Below are 25,454 nucleotides of genomic sequence, written 5' to 3' on the forward strand. Positions count from 1 at the left end.
ACTTGCCCCTCTTTCCAAAACTCTTGCATTTACCTCCCTAACAACCCCATCCATAAACAAATTAAACAACCATGGAGACATCACACACCCCTGCCGCAAACCTACATTCACTGAGAACCAATCACTTTCCTCTCTTCCTACACGTACACATGCCTTACATCCTCGATAAAAACTTTTCACTGCTTCTAACAACTTGCCTCCCACACCATATATTCTTAATACCTTCCACAGAGCATCTCTATCAACTCTATCATATGCCTTCTCCAGATCCATAAATGCTACATACAAATCCATTTGCTTTTCTAAGTATTTCTCACATACATTCTTCAAAGCAAACACCTGATCCACACATCCTCTACCACTTCTGAAACCACACTGCTCTTCCCCAATCTGATGCTCTGTACATGCCTTCACCCTCTCAATCAATACCCTTCCATATAATTTACCAGGAATACTCAACAAACTTATACCTCTGTAATTTGAGCACTCACTCTTATCCCCTTTGCCTTTGTACAATGGCACTATGCAAGCATTCCGCCAATCCTCAGGCACCTCACCATGAGTCATACATACATTAAATAACCTTACCAACCAGTCAACAATACAGTCACCCCCTTTTTTAATAAATTCCACTGCAATACCATCCAAACCTGCTGCCTTGCCGGCTTTCATCTTCCGCAAAGCTTTTACTACCTCTTCTCTGTTTACCAAATCATTTTCCCTAACCCTCTCACTTTGCACACCACCTCGACCCAAACACCCTATATCTGCCACTCTGTCATCAGACACATTCAACAAACCTTCAAAATACTCATTCCATCTCCTTCTCACATCACCACTACTTGTTATATATATATATATATATATATATATATATATATATATATATACACACACACACACACACACACACTTAATCGCCGTTTCCCGAGTTTGCTCCACGAACAGACGAATGGGGGCCACATCCGCTCACATCCATTATCTAGCTGTAATTTGTATTGTGTGTGTGTGTGTGTGTGTGTGTGTGTGTGTGTGTGTGTGTGTGTGCGTGCGACATTAATGCCGAGGTAAAGCTATAATAACAGAACTTTATTCACGGAATACCTTCACATAAAATAATAATAAAAAAAAATCCTGAGGTCATGCAATAAGAATAAAGAACATGAGAAATTGCACATAACACTTACAGTAACACAAAAGCAGGTGACATTCTTTCTGTTCTAGGAACTTCAGAAACCGCGTTTGTCGACCCCAAGTTTAACCCCATTAATTTTTCTGAGTGAAAAATGCATGAAATTAATTCGTCTGTAATTTTTTCACTGCTTTTTTTTTTTTTTACCCAGTGAACGAACGCGTGCGTAAATGCATGTATATTCATGTTATGTGTAAGTATATACGTATTTTTGGCAAAAGTGCCTTCAGCAACTTAAGGTATGTTGACGACAATCTTAAAGAGATAACATCTATATTTTGCAGAACATTTCGGGACATTTGCCTTCGAAATCTGTTACGCTTTGTCCTCTACTCCGATAACACACAACTCGAAAATGAACTAGGCTTTGAACATGAGTGAGAAAAGTGGTGTTCAATACATCACAAAGAAAAAAATGCATGTATATACTAAGAATGAACAGATCCTACCGTAACGCAGATCTACCTAAAAGCAGAGATTTGAATTATCTTCAAAATCATAAGCCAACGTACATCGCTGTCTAATGTCTCGTCTGCCATTACCCTCTGGATTCGACGACTGTAATAAGGACTTCACACAAACAAGGAAACAGATACCCATATCTTACATCACAATTAAAATCTATAAGTTAAAAGTTCGTGTGTTATATAAGTAAAGGTTCGTGTACTGTATATCGAATCTAAATTCTTGTTTTTTTTTTTTTTTTTTGTATTCGATGATGTGACAGTAAATACGAGAATCACAGATTATGAAAGGAAACCGAGCAACGAAATTTCACATCTTGCTATGGAATTTCCCTCCCCCCCCATCTCACCGTATCCTTTCACCCCCCTCCCCTCCCTCCCCACCATCAAACCCTGACAGGTGACTGACATTCTGTTATTGTTTCCACAGATACTATGCAAGGAGAGGTGCAAGAGTCTATAGTTGGTGAGTATAGCTTGAAGCTGACGGTTTTGGTGATCCTAGCCATTTGACCGGCTGGTCTATAGAACTCTAACCAGACTATATCAACCGACCAACCCACTATACGCATTTCTGACAATGTGAAGGTGATGACTGCACTCTCCTCAGACTTGAGTTAATCCTCTGAGTTATACAGTATGACCCAAAAAGTTTGATCTGAAGTATACAGTATGACCCAAAAAGTTTGATCTTCTGAATTATAAAGTATGACCCAAAAAGTTTGATCTTCTGAATTATATACAGTATGACCCGAAAAGTTTATCAAATCTTTCTTTTTTTTTTCAAAATACCAAAACACTAAGTACTGTAAATGTCCAATATGACATTCATATCAGGAGTCAGACATCTAAGAAAATGTGGGGTTCATGTGAGTACAGAAAGCACACACAAAAAAAATCAAGAGAACCCATGAAGTCATCACCCAGCTTCCTCTTGTAGCAGTGATCTATATATATATATATATATATATATATATATATATATATATATATATATATATATATATATATATATATATATGGAGGTCATCTGTTGCTGAGGGTGGCGTACAAGAGCTGCTAGCGGCAGGGGGTGGTGCGAACACAGCCGCTGGGCTTGTCCCGTCTGTTGGTCCACAGTTGTGGCCGGTTTGGCGCGATGTTCCATCACGGGTGTATCTGGTATATACTTCGATGAGACCAACTGAAAGTTCAGGTTTATGTCGGCAGCTTGAGGAGGGTTACGTGAGGTTTACATAGATCGTGTTGAATTTTCAACCACGACTTTCACATTGATCAACCCCCACCAAACTTTTACATTTTTGCCTCATTCAGTACCGCAGGTTGAAATGAAAACACTCTTGATTAAACTCCGCCTGTTATTCCGTTCACTTGACCACTGCAAAAAACGATATCATTCAAAACCTAAAAGAAAAAGAAAAAAAAAAAACCGATGCGGAGTTTAAACTAGACTTTACCAGTTACGTTAGCTTAGTTCGTGCACTTTTCTCTTTTTTTCCCTTGAATTTGATCCACTTACCTCCTTCTCTGCTTCAATGCCCTGCCTACTCTCGGAGAACTCGTACTGTAAGAATACTCAATTGAGGGTAAAAGTACGCGTGCGTTTAGAGGTTTTTCCCAACTTCTTTTACTGATTCTCGTTGACATGGCATCAGATATAAGCGTGTCCTTAAAACGTTCTTTGTAAATTCTATACGAGCGCGCATGTCAGCATGCATGTCTCAACGAACACGCAGACACACAAGTACATGAAAAATACACACGAGGTAATATCATCAACACAAAAGCCTTAGTTTCAAACATGTACACCGCTGTTTCACCGGTACAGATTGCACTACTTTTTGCGTATGCATAGTGATACGACCACAGAGGTTACATGTATAGAAAAAGTGTATTATATAAGGTGTTCAAGTGTACTAAGAAGGTGTTCTGGATGTAGCTTTTGACAATGACGGCTGTAATGACCCCGGCAGTCGATGGGCTAAATACCAGCAAAGCAACCTGATAAGCCTGTCCCATCCAGCCAGAAGTCTTGTTCTTCCTTCATTACCGAAAAGGAAGAATCCTTTTGGCTCCTCTCCGCAGCCGTTCCATTCATCAAGATCTGATCACTGCTCCTCCAGCGTACACATTCGCCAGGACGCCATCACCATGTCTGCGGTTTAGTCGGTCACTACACACGTCTCCAATAAATACAAAGGAGATGAACTTAAGACACCAGCAGACCAGTGAATCCTTCCGAGGCTGTCTGTGTTGGAGGACGAGAGCAGAGACTCTCGAATCGGAGATCTGACAAGGCAACAGCCGTACTCCCCGGAAACAAGAGCTAACTTTCTCAAGATATCTATCTCAGTGAAAACAAACATTCGTATCTTTACGGACGTGCATCATCAATTCCATCACCTTTATAGCTCCACGTCAGAAGTGCTGCACAGAATACTAAACGCGACTCAAGACATAACTCAGCATTTCGTCGAATTTTCAAGTCGCATTTCGCAGAGTACGTACCAACAGACAAAAGGAGAGAGCCACACACACATATACGTCAGCCAGGCTCCGTGGCAGAGGTCAATGGTTGCTGGCGGGAGCGGAGGGGGTATCAAACATCTCCTGGGAGATCAGAAACAGTTTAGTATGACCACTCCACTTTACGGTAACTCTCCTGTCTTTCATTCAGCCAATCCCGTTCCACTGGGAGTTACGGAGAGCATCGCGTCTCACTTTCCACTCAAGATGCCGGGGTGGGACGAAGAGTACAAAGGTAAGGAAGAATATGGTCACCGGAAAACTTTACCCACAGGTAGCATTCTATTTCACTCGATTTCAACCTATCTATCCACTCCTTCCGATTTCCTTAGCTTTTTCCTTCCTTATTACGTCCTTCTCTTTTTCTTTTTTTCTTTTCTTTCACCTAATTTTGAAGCATCTTTCTTTTTTTATCATTTTCTTTCTCCTCAATACTAATGTGTCCTTACTTTAACCATAAGTCTGTCACACAGCTGAGTATGGATGAACTGGAGAACCTTGTTCATGGGGCCAGGGGAGACAACAGTACGACAAGATAGGGCGGGAGCGGGAGCCTGGAAATCCTCCCCTACAGTACTATCACTTTCTAAGAGTGGAAACAGAGGAAGACATGCGAGGATATCCGCTCTTCCTGACGCGAAAGAAGGTAAATGGCGTCGGGGGGTAGAGGAACTTACATGAAATCGTCACTGCTTTATATCTAACTCAAAATCCTCCCTTCATATATTCACATTTTCGAACACTTTTAAAATCGAGAGAGAAAACGGGAAGAGGTCACTGACGTGACTTTTCTTTATTACGTATATATAGTAATCTCAGTCATCATAGTAGCTATCTTCTATTGATATTGGTGTAAATTCAAGGCAGGCTAAGTTCACTCTGATCCTCTCTCATGTTGTGGGAGGCACGGCGGAAGCCACGTTACTAACACCAGCAGCTACAGCTGAAGCCGCAACGGGGACAAGAGCACCCGCAGCTGTAGTAGTATCATCGTGTATCACTGTAGGAGTAGCAGGCTTCTACGACTAGTATGTAGCAGCTGCCACGTCTTTCACTAGAACCACACCTCCACCACCATCGCGTCATCATCATAACTACCACCATCTCTACCACCATCATGCCACCATCACCACCACCTCTATCACCATCGAAACACCATCATCACTGCACCAACAATACCACTAACAATGACATTTCCAGCAACAATAAATCACTTACACCAACGACATGACGACCTCCCGTCCTCACTATCTCTTAATATCATCTTCACCATCGCTATCAACACTATCAACACCATCCCTAAGAACACCATATATCACCATCCCCGTCACTAACATTTCATCATACCTTACTATCACTACAAACCTTCAAAAAAACATGATCTCCAGCGTCTCATCACCACCACCACCACACACCAACGACCACCTTCAGTCCACTTTGAATCATCATCACTATCATTTCACCATGAATACTATCACATACCCTCTCTACTATCTCCACCGTCGCTTTCCCTTACCACCACTACCACCACCGTCACTCCTTCACTCCACCATCATCGCCACCACCCCCATCGTCTCCACCGCTCCACCATCACCACCACTTCCACCCAGCTGCGTCCTGTGCTGTTCCTGCCACACTCACCATTACCCACTGCGGTAACTCTAATGAATGTTCTTTAATTACATTATACACAACCAAAATTACACGCAACGATGTAGAAACACCTAACCGCGCCTGGCCTAACACAAACTCTCCTACGATCGCTGGCATAAACTGTGATAAGAGAACGCATCTCGAGTGCTGAGGACCTCCTCATAGGAGAGGGCGCTACGAGCACACAAGACCTCGTGATAGGAGAAGGCACTTCGAATGCTCAAGACCCCCTGATGAGAGAGGAAACTTCGAATACACAATACCAGGTAGGAGAAGGAACTTCGCGTACTCAAGACCTGATAGGAGAAGGCACTTCGAGTGCTCAAGACCTCCTGATGAGAGAGGGAACTTCGACTACACAACACCAGGTAGAAGGAACTTCGCGTACTCAAGACCTGATAGGAGAAGGCACTTCGTGTACTCAGGACCTATTGACAGGGAAAAGCACTTTGGGTACTCAAGACCTGATAGTTGAGAGCACTTCAAGGACACAAGACCTCGATACGAGAGGGCACTTCGAGTCCTCAACACATCCTTATAAGACAGGGAACTTCGAGTTCTCAAGACCTTCTGTTAGGAGAAGGCTCTTTGAGAACTCAAGACCAGCAGGTGCCGCTCCCACCCTCATGTGAAGCCATGGACGGCCAGCGCTGCTGTGAAACTCTTCTCGTTACACATCACTTGACCTAGCAGTGGCCATCCGATGTGAACACTGTATACGTAAAAATGAATGGGACGCATACACAAGTGCTAATTCTTCCTACCGTCTACATCTCGTCGCTGGTACTACTCGTAAGTAAGCGAGTACTTTGGGATAAAGAGGCCAAATACAGCATCGTGCAGCCGGTGAGGGTAAATGACCTTTTGATCCTGCATGAAATATAAACGTCGTTAACCAGTAAAGAAAAAAAAAATCTTACCTGGAATTAATATCATCATTCGGAATTAACGAATGCATGGCCCCGTGACCTTTATCAAACCCAGGGCATTTTGACATCGTATGATAACCTTAGGTCACAAGGAATACAACAGATATTAACTACGATGATGACGGCTGGAAAACTTATTAATAGGCATGTAATGTGGGGTGACCACGAACGCATTTACAGAACGGCCGACGCCTTCAGTAATCGCCTTCAGCTGAAATGACTGATTGTTAACAATGGCGTGAAAACCCTCCACAACACAGTCACCAACAACACACCTACCATACACTCCAGGTGTCTTAAGACCATCATATCAAATAGACAATGTCGAACCACACATCTTTTATATATATGAATCAGTCATACACAATCAACACCAAATACAGACTTTTTGAGGATCAAGCTACCTTATTAAGAACAATACGATTACTAATCATTCCGTGATCTTATAAAAGAATAAAGCCTAATGTATCTCAAAATACAGCACAGGACATCCTGAAACAGAAACCTTGGAAACTTTAAAAAAAAAAATATGCCAGGGCAAGAAAATATACACCCCAGGTACCTTCGAGTTTAACCTGCCCTTTTAGCATTCAAAGGAGAGAGAGAGAGAGAGAGAGAGAGAGAGAGAGAGAGAGAGAGAGAGAGAGAGAGAGAGAGAGAGAGAGAGAGAGGACCACGGGGGACACCGGATGATGACCCCGCCAAGCACCCCTTTGTCTTTCACAGCAAGGATCCCCCAACCGTAATGGCCAAGCTAACTGCCTCAGACGTAATCGTATTGCATTCTGAGAGAGAGAGAGAGAGAGAGAGAGAGAGAGAGAGAGAGAGAGAGAGAGAGAGAGAGAGAGAGAGAGAGAGAGAGAGATTCGCCAAGAACAGACGAACAAGATCACACAAGTCTCCCTTCCGTTACCGACACACCTCACTGATCGATTTCTTCTCCACAGAAAACGCGAGTTATAACTAAAAATACGTTTTCAATATATGCGAAATATACGTACACAATGAATTATTAACAAAGTAACCTATCTCCATTTTTTCCCCCCACCCAGGCAACACAGAAACTGATACAAAAAAACAAACAAAATAGAATAATCTCTTTATTTAACGTCTTTTCAATAATACGAACATTATTATTAAATGATCGAACATTTTCCAACTTACCAGAAAAATACATAACTAAGAATTGGTCTTATTTTTTCCCCCCCTCCTAGTATTTAGCGCTTCAAGGTCTTCCTTTTGTACAAACAATTTTTCCAGACAACTTGTTAATGAGGCTCAGACATTTAAAAGAGGGGGAAATAAAACGCGCACCAATATTTAATCTCAGTTATTAATTAATGATGCAGATCGCCAAACAAAGTGGTCCATGTTTTTCATCGCTGCCTTACTTGTGTTTATGGACGATAATGGACGAACGCAAAATTCCCCTGAATTTCTCAAGCAATAAGATAAAAAACTAGTCAATGTGTCGATGGGCGATGTAAAAACTTTCGTTGAATTTCTCAAGCAATGAGGTAAAAATCATTCAATGTGTCGAAATGATCGTTTCTGACTGTGTGTGTGTGTGTGTGTGTGTGTGTGTGCGTGTACTTAAATGAGTGCGCTAACCGGGTGTAAGGTGCGCACTTTAGGTTGTGGATGTGCGGTTTCGGTGCGCAAGGGACGCGCCTGGGGTTCCGGAGTGTTGGGACGCCGTACCAGGTATTTAGCTGGGTGTGAGGTGCGCAGTTCTGGATGCGCAGACTGAGATGCAAGGTGAGCACCGCCGCGGGGCCGGACGGGCAAGACCACGACCACCACACAGCACAACAACAACGAAAAGACAAGGAAGCGACCAATTGATCGTAACTTATAGGTTTCTAAACACAGATCAGTGACGTGGGTAGTGAGGATTTCTTTGAGAAATGGGAGGACACGAGAAACCAGAGAACTTAATATTGAATGTAACAAGAAACGTATTTTAAAAAATGATGTAAAGAAGTACTTTTTATGGTATAAAATTGGTAGCAGAATGACTGAGAACATCGTTATACAGACAGCATACAGGAATTTCTATGTTGTATGACTGAGAACGTTCTAGAGATAAGACCCCACGAGTGTAAAACTCCTTCCCCGTACAATAAACACACACACACACACACACACACACACATATATATATATATATATATATATATATATATATATATATATATATATATATATATAAAACTCTCAATGTCATCATTATCTGATTCACACACCGCAGAGAAATACTTCATGAGCAAAGTTTTAAAAGAAGAAACAAAAGTTGTGGCCATCGTGTATCATACAGAGCCCCTGGGGAGGGAAGTATATCACCCAGAGATGAAGGTGAGGTACCAAGTACACACCATCTCACCTTCACCAACTCAAAATTTTCCGATAAATCGCGTTAACGGGATGATACCTGGATAGTGTATATATATATATATATATATATATATATATATATATATATATATATATATATATATATATATATATATATATATATATTATCCCTGGGGATAGGGGAGAAAGAATACTTCCCTCGTGTTCCCTGCGTGTCGTAGAAGGCGACTAAATGGGGAGGGATCGGGGGGCTGGAAATCCTCCCCTCTCATCACTTTTTTTTTCTTTTAATTTTCCAAAAGAAGGAACAGAGAAGGGGGCCAGGTGAGGATATTCCCTCAAAGGCCCAGTCCTCTGTTCTTAACGCTACCTCGCTAACGCGGGAAATGGCGAAGTTTGAAACAAAAAGAAAGATATATATATATATATATATATATATATATATATATATATATATATATATATATATATATATATACAACTTTTCGTTCGCCTATTTATTCATTCAAAAATATTTGATCCAAGACATCTTTCCTAGTGCCCTTCCAGCTTCAAGGATGCGCTACTTTCAGTAGCAGGGTTATAATGTACTTCTTAAAAGTGAAAAGTTCCTCAAGAAATATATATATATATATATATATATATATATATATATATATATATATATATATATATATATATATATATATATATATCAACCATCACGGTTACCGGACCCCGCCTGCTTCACGTAACCCCGGGAATGAAGACTCACGCGTGACGACGTTGTATCATCGTCAATTGAAGTCGAAGAAATTCTCACTTCAGAGGAGTCCATACCGACCCTCCTACTGAGTGTAGCGCAGCCTTGCAGCTGTAAAAGTTCATGAATAAGGGGTCTTGGGGTTGTACAATAATATTACCATTCTTCCAATTCCAGTTTCGTGGAGTATAACATGCGTAAAGCTACCTAGCTGGCTAACACACATTCTCAACCCATACCATACGTGCTCAAGGGAAAGGTCGAATTCGGCACACACTCAGCTGACTCGTTAATTTCTTCCATACATTGCATCCCATCCTTAATCATTTCTCCAGAATCATCTGAAATATCCTTAAAACTTACGACTAAAACTAGAATTGCAATTAAAGTTAATCAATTCAATATAGTTTCATCGGAGTCGTAAAAAAAAAAAATGTTCGAGGAAATGTAGTTTACATCCGCTCCCCGAACCTCAAACCGTGTGACCACCACGGCCTGCATGACACCCACTAAATCTCACAAAGGTCGCGTAACCTCAGAGACGAGAGCTACAGTCCCTTCCCGAACCACTTCGCAATACCCCTTTACTCCTGAGACATCCACACACACACACACACACAAGCCGAGGGTGTACAACACTCACCGATCTCGCAGTGGTCGCCCTTCCTGCCGGGTTGGCAGACGCAGGTGCCCTCGACGCAGGTGCCGTGACCGTTGCAGTCCGGAACCTCACAGTCGCTCTCAGGGATGTCACACTCGCGGCCCTTCCACCCGACCTCACAGTGGCACAGACCGCCTCCGTAGGTGCCGTGGTTGCTGCACAGCACGGGGCACACGCCTGCACGAGACACAGAAGAAACATGCGTTAGGATCATGACAAAATCTGCACAGGATATGGTCAAAGAAAGTAAACATAACATTAAAAGTGATAAAGGAAAAGGTATATATATATATATATATATATATATATATATATATATATATATATATATATATATATATATATATATAACGTAGAATTGTGTACTATAACAAATACAGCATGTAAACATTTGGAAAATACTGGTTACCGTCGTATTCATCTCAATAAACAAATATATAACATATATAACAAATAACAAATATATAAGCAGTGTATGGATTTCTTAAATTATATATAGTATCATTAATACTATCACATTCATTTTCTTTAAAGAGGGCACCAATAACAGACACAGGTGCCCATAAAACACTTACAAAAACCGTCTATAAACCCATAAAAGTGACGGTTTTAGAATGAAACATACTCTAACGGCCTCTGCTATGGGTAGCCGTTGAATAAGGGTAAACACTTGAGGACATGTCATCACCTGCCCACTCCTTGTCATCTGAGAAATCAGATGCTTGTATTTTCCAAACATGCTGAAGGCCAGTAATTCCGAATCCAAGTGGTTAATACCCAGCTGTTATAGAAACGTGGGAGATTTTGAAACCCCAACACTGCTGAAGTCTTCGAGGTCTTGATAACCATAGCCCGGACTGGGCTAAGGCTGTTGGATTGGGTCGCTGGTCGACCAAAGGTGTTAGAAGCCGCAGCTCTCTGGCCCACATAGCCCCCACAGCCTCGCTGGTCTGGTACACTGTGTAGGTTATTTGTACACTCCAGTGCACTCTTAATGGTGAGTGTGTAAGCATCGCTCTTAACATGGATGAACAAACTATCAAAACTCTCTTAAAGTTCCGAGGGTTTAATGCTACAACCATCCCGATTTCTCTCTCAAATCTGCACAAGTCGTAGAGGAAGACAAGACAAAAGCAACACATGACCTACGATGGAACCTTTATGTATGTGATTATGTCTCACCCCAGCTACTCAACATGGCATCAGACGTAGGGCCACTCTCCACGTCCCAGGTCTATTCTAAATGTTTTGATAACAGTAGAGGGATGTCCGGTGGCAATCGTTTGGTTTCCATCCTTCTCCTACTCTTAGTACACTCTTGTAGGAAGAGCAAGCTGTCAGCTCAACTCAGTATCTCTTGACGAATCTTTGCTTGCCGAATGCTAATTATGGAGAACAAAATTCTATCCATATAGGATTACATTTATATATCATTTAACGGAGAAATATTTTTTCTTACATTCTCGCATTTCTCAAAAAATATCTGATACTATACGCCATAAACTCTTTCACGGGAGCCTCAATAACTCGACATCCGTAGGACACCACGAAACTGGTTTAAAACCAAACTCAACAACCGGAAACATTCGTTTCCTCCAGTGCTCTTCCTTCAAACGTCAAAAACATTGCCTAGGAAGTACTACAAGGATCCACACTTGGTCTACATGCTTCCCTCATCCAATATGAATGATTTTTTTCTCGCAAACATATTAGACTCGGTTCTTTCTGTCAACACTACTAGCTATAATTCAGCTTCTGATAACATTCCCTCGAACCCAACAGCAGATCTTCGTACACGTCTCACACTCCATACTACCACCCCTGCGAATTTTCGGTCTTCTGCATGTTTGTCTTTCTCTCACGCTCTATTTCTCGACAACTTATTCCTCCCTTGGTGTATATTTGCGCATGCACTCGTTCCCTCACACGCCGTTCGCTGACAGTCAACGAGCGTCGACCGCGTTCAAAGAAAAATTCTCCAGCAGATGCGTTGCGATGTCACACACGACGCGCGACACGAAGGAGCACTAAGGTTGCATAATAATCCTCGGAAACCACAGCACTCACCACCCCGATGTGACTGACAGCAAGGGCGATGGGAGAGATTGCGATCAACTTTTTTTTTAATGTGCTGAAGCCATCAAGGGTTAGTAGACCTACCTCTCAAGGACGAGAATTACCTCGAGATCACCTTCGTCAGTGGCTGGAGTAGTGGAGTCATCACCTCACAAGATGTTACTGATAATATTCAAGCGATTCAGTCATGTATTCTTAAGAACTCACGCGTTTATGTTCACTGGACATGCTAAAACGGTAAAGATTTCTTCTTTTCTTTTTTCATTTGGGGTTTAACTATTGGCATATAGTAAGTTTAACCGGTGCCGCTTTCAAGGCTTCAGTTACGAAGCAGACACAGCAGACATAGGGAGAGAGGGAATTATTCAAGGCATTAAACCACTCTACACCAAAGGGGCCGAGCCATTTCCTCCAATGGCCTAAGTTCTATAGCTCCAGGGGTAACGTTAATACGTTAGTCAATCACCTACCTATTACACCAGTGCCCTTCGTAAGGACCTACGTTTTAGGAACAGCTACGTTTTAGGAACAGCTACTTCTGACTAAAATCATAAGACTGAAGGTTGACCGGAAAATATGTATGCAGTGTTCAGAGAGTGATGAAGTAAAGCTATGCACAGTGATACTATAAACATTTTTAGGTTTCAGCCGTGCGAGATGGAATACTTGTTCACTCAGAAGTATATACATTTTGCCAAAAGGGCAGGGCTAGCGCGTTGCGCTCACTGCTGAAAAAAATACGGTCACGAAGAACGAGCTGTGTGAGCAACGTGTTTTCAACTGTTCTGTATGAGATGGAGATATGATCATGGAATAATGCTATAAACCCCAGGGGGGGGGAAGCAGAAACAAAAGACAGTTATCCAAGCCAAAGGAGTGACACTCGACAACCGCTGAAGTTTTGGCTCAGATTACATTTACTGCTAATCATATCGATACCCAGGCGGTCAGTACCATGGTGGGTGGGTCCCGACCACCTGCTACCTACGAGAGAGAGAGAGAGAGAGAGAGAGAGAGAGAGAGAGAGAGAGAGAGAGAGAGAGAGAGAGAGAGAGAGAGAGAGAGAGAGAGAGAGAGAGAGAGAGAGAGATTACAAGCGAAAAATTCAGACATGGCTCTTTGTGATATTCGCACTATTGTTTTCCTTCCACCTATAAGCAGATCCCCTTCCTTATCGCAGTTCAGAGGCCACTACCATCACTTCATGTCCTGTTATTTACGCTCCTTCCCTGCGTTATCTGTATATATATATATATATATATATATATATATATATATATATATATGTGTGTGTGTCTGTGTGTGTGTGTCTGTGTGTGTGTGTCTGTGTGTGTGTGTCTGTGTGTGTGTGTGTGTGTGTGTGTGTGTGTGTGTGCATAAACCTGGACATAATAACAATAACATTCATAGGCTGTTTTAAGCATTTCATGAATACAAGATCGTGGGCGGATTCCAAGCCATTCAGGGGCCAGCAGCCAATCACAAGCCTACGATTCGGAAGAAAAAGCCAATCCCGAGCAATAAACGACTGGCGCGTGAGAGACACACCCCAACCCGTCCCATCCCCCACCACCACAAGTCCCAGGCCGACGGATCTAACCATCGTTAGGACCCCCTCGTATCATCCCGGATCACACACACACACACCACCTCGGACAGCATATGGTGGCTGTTCTAAAATCTCTCACACAGCAACTAGACAAACAAACACACACACACACACACACACACACACACACACACACACACACACACATACACACACACACACTGGCTGTTCTAACATCTCCCACACAGGAACTAGACAAACACGCACACACACACACACACACCACACACACACACACACACACACACACACACACACACACACACACATACACACTAGCTGTTCTAACATCTCTCAATCAGCAACTAGACAAACACACACAAAGTAACACATGCATAAGCTGCGAGACTCGTGAATATCTGAAACTTTAGCAAAGTAACACATGCATAAGCTGCGAGACTCGTGAATATCTGAAACTTTAGCAAAGTAACACATGCATAAGCTGCGAGACTCGTGAATATCTGGAACTTTAGCAAAGTAACACATGCATAAGCTGCGAGACTCGTGAATATCTGAAACTTTAGCAAAGTAACACATGCATAAGCTGCGAGACTCGTGAATATCTGAAACTTTAGCAAAGTAACACATGCATAAGCTGCGAGACTCGTGAATATCTGAAACTTTAGCAAAGTAACACATGCATAAGCTGCGAGACTCGTGAATATCTGAAACTTTAGCAAAGTAACACATGCATAAGCTGCGAGACTCGTGAATATCTGAAACTTTAGCAAAGTAACACATGCATAAGCTGCGAGACTCGTGAATATCTGGAACTTTAGCAAAGTAACACATGCATAAGCTGCGAGACTCGTGAATATCTGGAACTTTAGCAAAGTAACACATGCATAAGCTGCGAGACTCGTGAATATCTGAAACTTTAGCAAAGTAACACATGCATAAGCTGCGAGACTCGTGAATATCTGAAACTTTAGCAAAGTAACACATGCATAAGCTGCGAGACTCGTGAATATCTGAAACTTTAGCAAAGTAACACATGCATAAGCTGCGAGACTCGTGAATATCTGAAACTTTAGCAAAGTAACACATGCATAAGCTGCGAGACTCGTGAATATCTGAAACTTTAGCAAAGTAACACATGCATAAGCTGCGAGACTCGTGAATATCTGGAACTTTAGCAAAGTAACACATGCATAAGCTGCGAGACTCGTGAATATCTGAAACTTTAGCAAAGTAACACATGCATAAGCTGCGAGACTCGTGAATATCTGAAACTTTAGCAAAGTAACACATGCATAAGCTGCGAGACTCGTGAATATCTGAAACTTTAGCAAAGTAACACATGCATAAGCTGCGAGACTCGTGAATATCTGAAACTTTAGCAAAGTAACACATGCATAAGCTGCGAGACTCGTGAATATCTGAAACTTTAGCAAAGTAACACATGCATAAGCTGCGAGACTCGTGAATATCTGGAACTTTAGCAAAGTAACACATGCATAAGCTGCGAGACTCGTGAATATCTGAAACTTTAGCAAAGTAACACATGCATAAGCTGCGAGACTCGTGAATATCTGAAACTTTAGCAAAGTAACACATGCATAAGCTGCGAGACTCGTGAATATCTGAAACTTTAGCAAAGTAACACATGCATAAGCTGCGAGACTCGTGAATATCTGAAACTTTAGCAAAGTAACACATGCATAAGCTGCGAGACTCGTGAATATCTGAAACTTTAGCAAAGTAACACATGCATAAGCTGCGAGACTCGTGAATATCTGAAACTTTAGCAAAGTAACACATGCATAAGCTGCGAGACTCGTGAATATCTGAAACTTTAGCAAAGTAACACATGCATAAGCTGCGAGACTCGTGAATATCTGAAACTTTAGCAAAGTAACACATGCATAAGCTGCGAGACTCGTGAATATCTGAAACTTTAGCAAAGTAACACATGCATAAGCTGCGAGACTCGTGAATATCTGAAACTTTAGCAAAGTAACACATGCATAAGCTGCGAGACTCGTGAATATCTGAAACTTTAGCAAAGTAACACATGCATAAGCTGCGAGACTCGTGAATATCTGAAACTTTAGCAAAGTAACACATGCATAAGCTGCGAGACTCGTGAATATCTGGAACTTTAGCAAAGTAACACATGCATAAGCTGCGAGACTCGTGAATATCTGAAACTTTAGCAAAGTAACACATGCATAAGCTGCGAGACTCGTGAATATCTGAAACTTTAGCAAAGTAACACATGCATAAGCTGCGAGACTCGTGAATATCTGAAACTTTAGCAAAGTAACACATGCATAAGCTGCGAGACTCGTGAATATCTGAAACTTTAGCAAAGTAACACATGCATAAGCTGCGAGACTCGTGAATATCTGAAACTTTAGCAAAGTAACACATGCATAAGCTGCGAGACTCGTGAATATCTGAAACTTTAGCAAAGTAACACATGCATAAGCTGCGAGACTCGTGAATATCTGAAACTTTAGCAAAGTAACACATGCATAAGCTGCGAGACTCGTGAATATCTGAAACTTTAGCAAAGTAACACATGCATAAGCTGCGAGACTCGTGAATATCTGAAACTTTAGCAAAGTAACACATGCATAAGCTGCGAGACTCGTGAATATCTGAAACTTTAGCAAAGTAACACATGCATAAGCTGCGAGACTCGTGAATATCTGAAACTTTAGCAAAGTAACACATGCATAAGCTGCGAGACTCGTGAATATCTGAAACTTTAGCAAAGTAACACATGCATAAGCTGCGAGACTCGTGAATATCTGAAACTTTAGCAAAGTAACACATGCATAAGCTGCGAGACTCGTGAATATCTGAAACTTTAGCAAAGTAACACATGCATAAGCTGCGAGACTCGTGAATATCTGAAACTTTAGCAAAGTAACACATGCATAAGCTGCGAGACTCGTGAATATCTGAAACTTTAGCAAAGTAACACATGCATAAGCTGCGAGACTCGTGAATATCTGAAACTTTAGCAAAGTAACACATGCATAAGCTGCGAGACTCGTGAATATCTGAAACTTTAGCAAAGTAACACATGCATAAGCTGCGAGACTCGTGAATATCTGAAACTTTAGCAAAGTAACACATGCATAAGCTGCGAGACTCGTGAATATCTGAAACTTTAGCAAAGTAACACATGCATAAGCTGCGAGACTCGTGAATATCTGAAACTTTAGCAAAGTAACACATGCATAAGCTGCGAGACTCGTGAATATCTGAAACTTTAGCAAAGTAACACATGCATAAGCTGCGAGACTCGTGAATATCTGAAACTTTAGCAAAGTAACACATGCATAAGCTGCGAGACTCGTGAATATCTGAAACTTTAGCAAAGTAACACATGCATAAGCTGCGAGACTCGTGAATATCTGAAACTTTAGCAAAGTAACACATGCATAAGCTGCGAGACTCGTGAATATCTGAAACTTTAGCAAAGTAACACATGCATAAGCTGCGAGACTCGTGAATATCTGAAACTTTAGCAAAGTAACACATGCATAAGCTGCGAGACTCGTGAATATCTGAAACTTTAGCAAAGTAACACATGCATAAGCTGCGAGACTCGTGAATATCTGGAACTTTAGCAAAGTAACACATGCATAAGCTGCGAGACTCGTGAATATCTGAAACTTTAGCAAAGTAACACATGCATAAGCTGCGAGACTCGTGAATATCTGAAACTTTAGCAAAGTAACACATGCATAAGCTGCGAGACTCGTGAATATCTGAAACTTTAGCAAAGTAACACATGCATAAGCTGCGAGACTCGTGAATATCTGAAACTTTAGCAAAGTAACACATGCATAAGCTGCGAGACTCGTGAATATCTGAAACTTTAGCAAAGTAACACATGCATAAGCTGCGAGACTCGTGAATATCTGAAACTTTAGCAAAGTAACACATGCATAAGCTGCGAGACTCGTGAATATCTGAAACTTTAGCAAAGTAACACATGCATAAGCTGCGAGACTCGTGAATATCTGAAACTTTAGCAAAGTAACACATGCATAAGCTGCGAGACTCGTGAATATCTGAAACTTTAGCAAAGTAACACATGCATAAGCTGCGAGACTCGTGAATATCTGAAACTTTAGCAAAGTAACACATGCATAAGCTGCGAGACTCGTGAATATCTGAAACTTTAGCAAAGTAACACATGCATAAGCTGCGAGACTCGTGAATATCTGAAACTTTAGCAAAGTAACACATGCATAAGCTGCGAGACTCGTGAATATCTGAAACTTTAGCAAAGTAACACATGCATAAGCTGCGAGACTCGTGAATATCTGAAACTTTAGCAAAGTAACACATGCATAAGCTGCGAGACTCGTGAATATCTGAAACTTTAGCAAAGTAACACATGCATAAGCTGCGAGACTCGTGAATATCTGAAACTTTAGCAAAGTAACACATGCATAAGCTGCGAGACTCGTGAATATCTGAAACTTTAGCAAAGTAACACATGCATAAGCTGCGAGACTCGTGAATATCTGAAACTTTAGCAAAGTAACACATGCATAAGCTGCGAGACTCGTGAATATCTGAAACTTTAGCAAAGTAACACATGCATAAGCTGCGAGACTCGTGAATATCTGAAACTTTAGCAAAGTAACACATGCATAAGCTGCGAGACTCGTGAATATCTGAAACTTTAGCAAAGTAACACATGCATAAGCTGCGAGACTCGTGAATATCTGAAACTTTAGCAAAGTAACACATGCATAAGCTGCGAGACTCGTGAATATCTGAAACTTTAGCAAAGTAACACATGCATAAGCTGCGAGACTCGTGAATATCTGGAACTTTAGCAAAGTAACACATGCATAAGCTGCGAGACTCGTGAATATCTGAAACTTTAGCAAAGTAACACATGCATAAGCTGCGAGACTCGTGAATATCTGAAACTTTAGCAAAGTAACACATGCATAAGCTGCGAGACTCGTGAATATCTGAAACTTTAGCAAAGTAACACATGCATAAGCTGCGAGACTCGTGAATATCTGAAACTTTAGCAAAGTAACACATGCATAAGCTGCGAGACTCGTGAATATCTGAAACTTTAGCAAAGTAACACATGCATAAGCTGCGAGACTCGTGAATATCTGAAACTTTAGCAAAGTAACACATGCATAAGCTGCGAGACTCGTGAATATCTGAAACTTTAGCAAAGTAACACATGCATAAGCTGCGAGACTCGTGAATATCTGAAACTTTAGCAAAGTAACACATGCATAAGCTGCGAGACTCGTGAATATCTGGAACTTTAGCAAAGTAACACATGCATAAGCTGCGAGACTCGTGAATATCTGGAACTTTAGCAAAGTAACACATGCATAAGCTGCGAGACTCGTGAATATCTGAAACTTTAGCAAAGTAACACATGCATAAGCTGCGAGACTCGTGAATATCTGAAACTTTAGCAAAGTAACACATGCATAAGCTGCGAGACTCGTGAATATCTGAAACTTTAGCAAAGTAACACATGCATAAGCTGCGAGACTCGTGAATATCTGAAACTTTAGCAAAGTAACACATGCATAAGCTGCGAGACTCGTGAATATCTGAAACTTTAGCAAAGTAACACATGCATAAGCTGCGAGACTCGTGAATATCTGAAACTTTAGCAAAGTAACACATGCATAAGCTGCGAGACTCGTGAATATCTGAAACTTTAGCAAAGTAACACATGCATAAGCTGCGAGACTCGTGAATATCTGAAACTTTAGCAAAGTAACACATGCATAAGCTGCGAGACTCGTGAATATCTGAAACTTTAGCAAAGTAACACATGCATAAGCTGCGAGACTCGTGAATATCTGAAACTTTAGCAAAGTAACACATGCATAAGCTGCGAGACTCGTGAATATCTGAAACTTTAGCAAAGTAACACATGCATAAGCTGCGAGACTCGTGAATATCTGAAACTTTAGCAAAGTAACACATGCATAAGCTGCGAGACTCGTGAATATCTGAAACTTTAGCAAAGTAACACATGCATAAGCTGCGAGACTCGTGAATATCTGAAACTTTAGCAAAGTAACACATGCATAAGCTGCGAGACTCGTGAATATCTGAAACTTTAGCAAAGTAACACATGCATAAGCTGCGAGACTCGTGAATATCTGAAACTTTAGCAAAGTAACACATGCATAAGCTGCGAGACTCGTGAATATCTGAAACTTTAGCAAAGTAACACATGCATAAGCTGCGAGACTCGTGAATATCTGAAACTTTAGCAAAGTAACACATGCATAAGCTGCGAGACTCGTGAATATCTGAAACTTTAGCAAAGTAACACATGCATAAGCTGCGAGACTCGTGAATATCTGAAACTTTAGCAAAGTAACACATGCATAAGCTGCGAGACTCGTGAATATCTGAAACTTTAGCAAAGTAACACATGCATAAGCTGCGAGACTCGTGAATATCTGAAACTTTAGCAAAGTAACACATGCATAAGCTGCGAGACTCGTGAATATCTGAAACTTTAGCAAAGTAACACATGCATAAGCTGCGAGACTCGTGAATATCTGAAACTTTAGCAAAGTAACACATGCATAAGCTGCGAGACTCGTGAATATCTGGAACTTTAGCAAAGTAACACATGCATAAGCTGCGAGACTCGTGAATATCTGGAACTTTAGCAAAGTAACACATGCATAAGCTGCGAGACTCGTGAATATCTGAAACTTTAGCAAAGTAACACATGCATAAGCTGCGAGACTCGTGAATATCTGAAACTTTAGCAAAGTAACACATGCATAAGCTGCGAGACTCGTGAATATCTGAAACTTTAGCAAAGTAACACATGCATAAGCTGCGAGACTCGTGAATATCTGAAACTTTAGCAAAGTAACACATGCATAAGCTGCGAGACTCGTGAATATCTGAAACTTTAGCAAAGTAACACATGCATAAGCTGCGAGACTCGTGAATATCTGAAACTTTAGCAAAGTAACACATGCATAAGCTGCGAGACTCGTGAATATCTGAAACTTTAGCAAAGTAACACATGCATAAGCTGCGAGACTCGTGAATATCTGAAACTTTAGCAAAGTAACACATGCATAAGCTGCGAGACTCGTGAATATCTGAAACTTTAGCAAAGTAACACATGCATAAGCTGCGAGACTCGTGAATATCTGAAACTTTAGCAAAGTAACACATGCATAAGCTGCGAGACTCGTGAATATCTGAAACTTTAGCAAAGTAACACATGCATAAGCTGCGAGACTCGTGAATATCTGAAACTTTAGCAAAGTAACACATGCATAAGCTGCGAGACTCGTGAATATCTGGAACTTTAGCAAAGTAACACATGCATAAGCTGCGAGACTCGTGAATATCTGAAACTTTAGCAAAGTAACACATGCATAAGCTGCGAGACTCGTGAATATCTGAAACTTTAGCAAAGTAACACATGCATAAGCTGCGAGACTCGTGAATATCTGAAACTTTAGCAAAGTAACACATGCATAAGCTGCGAGACTCGTGAATATCTGAAACTTTAGCAAAGTAACACATGCATAAGCTGCGAGACTCGTGAATATCTGAAACTTTAGCAAAGTAACACATGCATAAGCTGCGAGACTCGTGAATATCTGAAACTTTAGCAAAGTAACACATGCATAAGCTGCGAGACTCGTGAATATCTGGAACTTTAGCAAAGTAACACATGCATAAGCTGCGAGACTCGTGAATATCTGAAACTTTAGCAAAGTAACACATGCATAAGCTGCGAGACTCGTGAATATCTGAAACTTTAGCAAAGTAACACATGCATAAGCTGCGAGACTCGTGAATATCTGAAACTTTAGCAAAGTAACACATGCATAAGCTGCGAGACTCGTGAATATCTGAAACTTTAGCAAAGTAACACATGCATAAGCTGCGAGACTCGTGAATATCTGAAACTTTAGCAAAGTAACACATGCATAAGAGTTTCAAAAGGCAGGAGTTGTAATACCTGACACTCAAAAGTACTTTCCGATACAGAGCAGGGGTGTAATGAAGGCATTCTAACGGATCACTCTAATGCGCTTTCGTTGTTTTTTTGTTTTTTTCCATATTTTGGGAATTTCTTTCACTGTGGAGTGGCTCACGGCATATTCCAGGAAACAGTGTGGCTCATGGCATATTCCAGGAAATGTAAATTTGTAAGAAAATATAATAGGAAAACTTACATTTCATAAAGTCTGGCTGGTAAGGTGAATGTGAGCTGCGCTGTAAATATAAGGTGACAATACCTGTGTTTATGTAGTGATCTGAATGCGTCCCATAATTCCACCATGCTCCCCATTCCCCATCCTTCCCCCAAATTTCACAGAGCACTCAAAGTCAAAAAGAGGAACAAATAAATGAGATGAATCATTCTTGATACAAGTAAACTCATATAAGATGCTTGAGAAATAGATCATCGCCTTGAACCCACACACAGTGCAGTGGTCTCCAGACACACTCTCCAGGAGGCGAGGAAGTGTTGTGGAGAGGCTATCTCAAGAAGACACAGGCCCTTACCAAACTAAGGCCTCAGAGCCCTTGCCTCCGGGGCTAAGGCCTGCCCATTGTTCATCAACAACAACAAGGGGGACGTAATCTTCCTCAGGCCTCACTAAATCTCTCTCACCCTAAGCTCCCCTGATTTTATGAACAAAAAGAAAAAAAAATGGGGGGAGGTTCCTCCACCTCACGGTAGACATGAGTTTATATAAAGTTACATCATGAAATAGGAATGATAAAAAAAGATCGCCTGATAGACAAAAGATTAATCCTGTCCTGGACAGGATTCATCTTTTGTCTATCAGGTCGATCTATTGATCTATTGACCGGGAAGTATCAAGTACATCACTTAATGGTCACTATAACATTGGAGTGAATAATACAATAATTACTATGACACTGGTTTCAATAACACAGCTAGCTTTAAATAGCGTATGGTTGGTTTCAAAAGTATGACGACTATCAAATCATCATTTAGTGGCATGTCCTTAATTTCATGTCATTACTATCTGATTACAATCTAATGGTGCGTCGCTAGTTTCACGTATGTGTGAGTACTATTGGGTGGTCTTCGTTGGCCTCATGCGTGATTACTGTTTGATTACTGTTCAACGACGTGTCGTTGGTTTCATCTGTAATTACTATTCCATTACTTTTCAATGGTATGTCATTGGTTTAATGTGATTACTATATGATTTCGTACGTGATTACTCTTTGATTAGTATTCAAACGTGTGACGTTGGTTTCATATATGTGATTACAATCTGATGAGCATTTATATGTGCTTCCTTGATTTCATAAGTATGATTACCATTCATTTACCATTTGTGTGTTATGAAGGTGGGTTCTGACACTGATATGTATTGCCCCCGTCTCATAAACCTCGTAAATATATAAAATCTTAATGTTACGGACATACACGTACATATGCACTTTATCTTACGCCAGGTACACCCATCTATCGACCCCATCCCGAAAGGGGAGGATGAATAACTGGGTAGACTGTGAGCCGGCTGGCAGGTTCGCCATTCGAACATGGACACGTAAGATTGGCGAGTCGCAACGCTAACCAGTGCACGGGTGTGTGGGTTTTGGGTCTTCGGTAATTTACGCGACTGTGTGAGAGAGAGAGAGAGAGAGAGAGAGAGAGAGAGAGAGAGAGAGAGAGAGAGAGAGAGAGAGAGAGAGAGAGAGAGAGAGAGAAGGAGATGAAGAAGTTCCGCAATGTGTCTTGGCTGGTGCGCTGCACTCGCCGCAAGAGGAGAAAAAAATAATCTCAAAACCAACCTCACAATCAAGCAGTTTGCTCCCCCTCTCTTACTACTCAGCAGAGTGGCAGCCACGGTAACGGAAGCCCTCTCTCCCCATCGAACCAATGCTTAACAAAGCCGCCACCAGGGATCTACCCGCTATCAAACTCCCATTGAAGCTTCTTTAAGGACAATAAAAATATTCCTGTATCGCCAGTAAGTGCATACCAAATGAGCCCCTGGCGGGCGGTGCAATGTTCGGCGATGTCTCCTCAAACCTCTTAGAATCTCATTAGCGGGTCTCAGGTCTCTTCGGAGTTCATTAGCGCCTTCTCGCCCTACAGGTCAGGCCTTCCACGTGTTCATTAAGCTTAGCTTCTCCTTTGCAAGAGCTACGTTTCCCTGCAATGTGAAAAGGGGAGTGGAGGATGGGGTAAGAGGGTGGGTGGGGGGTGGAGACAAACTTTACGCCATGGACTTCGTTGCTAAATATATAGACGAAACTCGAACAGAATCTCGTTTTCCTCGACCATTAAAGAAATGTTATAAAGCCTCGTCCCCAAAGCTTCGTATAGGGAACACTCCTCCATGAATGATTCAAATTCCACCTAACGCACGAATAGAGAGACCTTTCCAAATATATCTCGCTGGGCTCTCATAGCCACAGAAAAATAAAAAATAGAAAACAAATCTGGCACACACACACACACACACACACACACACACATATATATATATATATATATATATATATATATATATATATATATATATGTGGTTTCAGGAAATCTGTGTTGTAAACTCCTAAATCTGATTACTTTGAACTCGAAACTTGGTATCGCTGTATTATCTAACCTATCTTGAAAACCTCACTTTACACAAACAGCAAAGTCTGTCTTGAAGAAAATGGGAGTCCTATTCAGACGTCATATATTCTTCCATACTGAACAACTGCTCCGATTATTCACAAAGGACTGATTTCTCCGAGGACAGAGTACGGCTCTCACATCATGGAAGGCTCTACCTAAACACACATAATAGACCGAGTCGAATTCAAAGCATTCCAACTTATCAACGCTTCAAATCTGACTTAGAAACTTTACCCACTGGCCTTAAGCCGCAATGTTGGTTCATTTTCCCTTTTCTACAGATATCCATTTGGTTCCTGGTTCTAAGAGCCGGCTGCGTGTATACCCCCGCCTTCAGCAAGACCACGTCATACTAGCTAAACTACTAATTACTGTGTGGAAGCTGTCGGCAACTAAAGAAAGGGCGATTGTGGTATTTGCTTCATTCCCTCCACCGACAAGCTTTGGAATTCTGTATCCCCTCATGTCTTTCCTAACAACTAGGAAATGCCGATTTATAAAAGGCAAAAGAGTTCTATTTCCACCAAATCTCATTAAATATTTTTTTTCACCTCCCCTTTAATTCCCCTCCTATTTAACCCTTTCCACATTTCAATTAAGGCCCGGCCTTGACGTGGACTTCAGTCCGT

The 25,454-nt window shown here is 41.3% G+C and overlaps 1 protein-coding gene across 5 annotated transcripts in view; it reads right to left on the reverse strand.

Moving 5' to 3' along the window:
- LOC139752068 (teneurin-a-like) overlaps nt 1-25,454 on the reverse strand; it is a 1,037,677-nt gene that overhangs the window by 230,116 nt on the left and 782,107 nt on the right. For all 5 annotated transcript variants that reach the window (XM_071667906.1, XM_071667907.1, XM_071667905.1 and 2 more), the window contains one exon: nt 10,505-10,699. In XM_071667906.1, coding sequence (XP_071524007.1) covers nt 10,505-10,699 — 195 coding nt within the window. The remainder of the gene's footprint in view (nt 1-10,504; nt 10,700-25,454) is intronic.

This window comes from Panulirus ornatus, chromosome 12 (genome assembly GCF_036320965.1).
Source record: "Panulirus ornatus isolate Po-2019 chromosome 12, ASM3632096v1, whole genome shotgun sequence".
Lineage (NCBI taxonomy): Eukaryota > Metazoa > Arthropoda > Malacostraca > Decapoda > Palinuridae > Panulirus > Panulirus ornatus.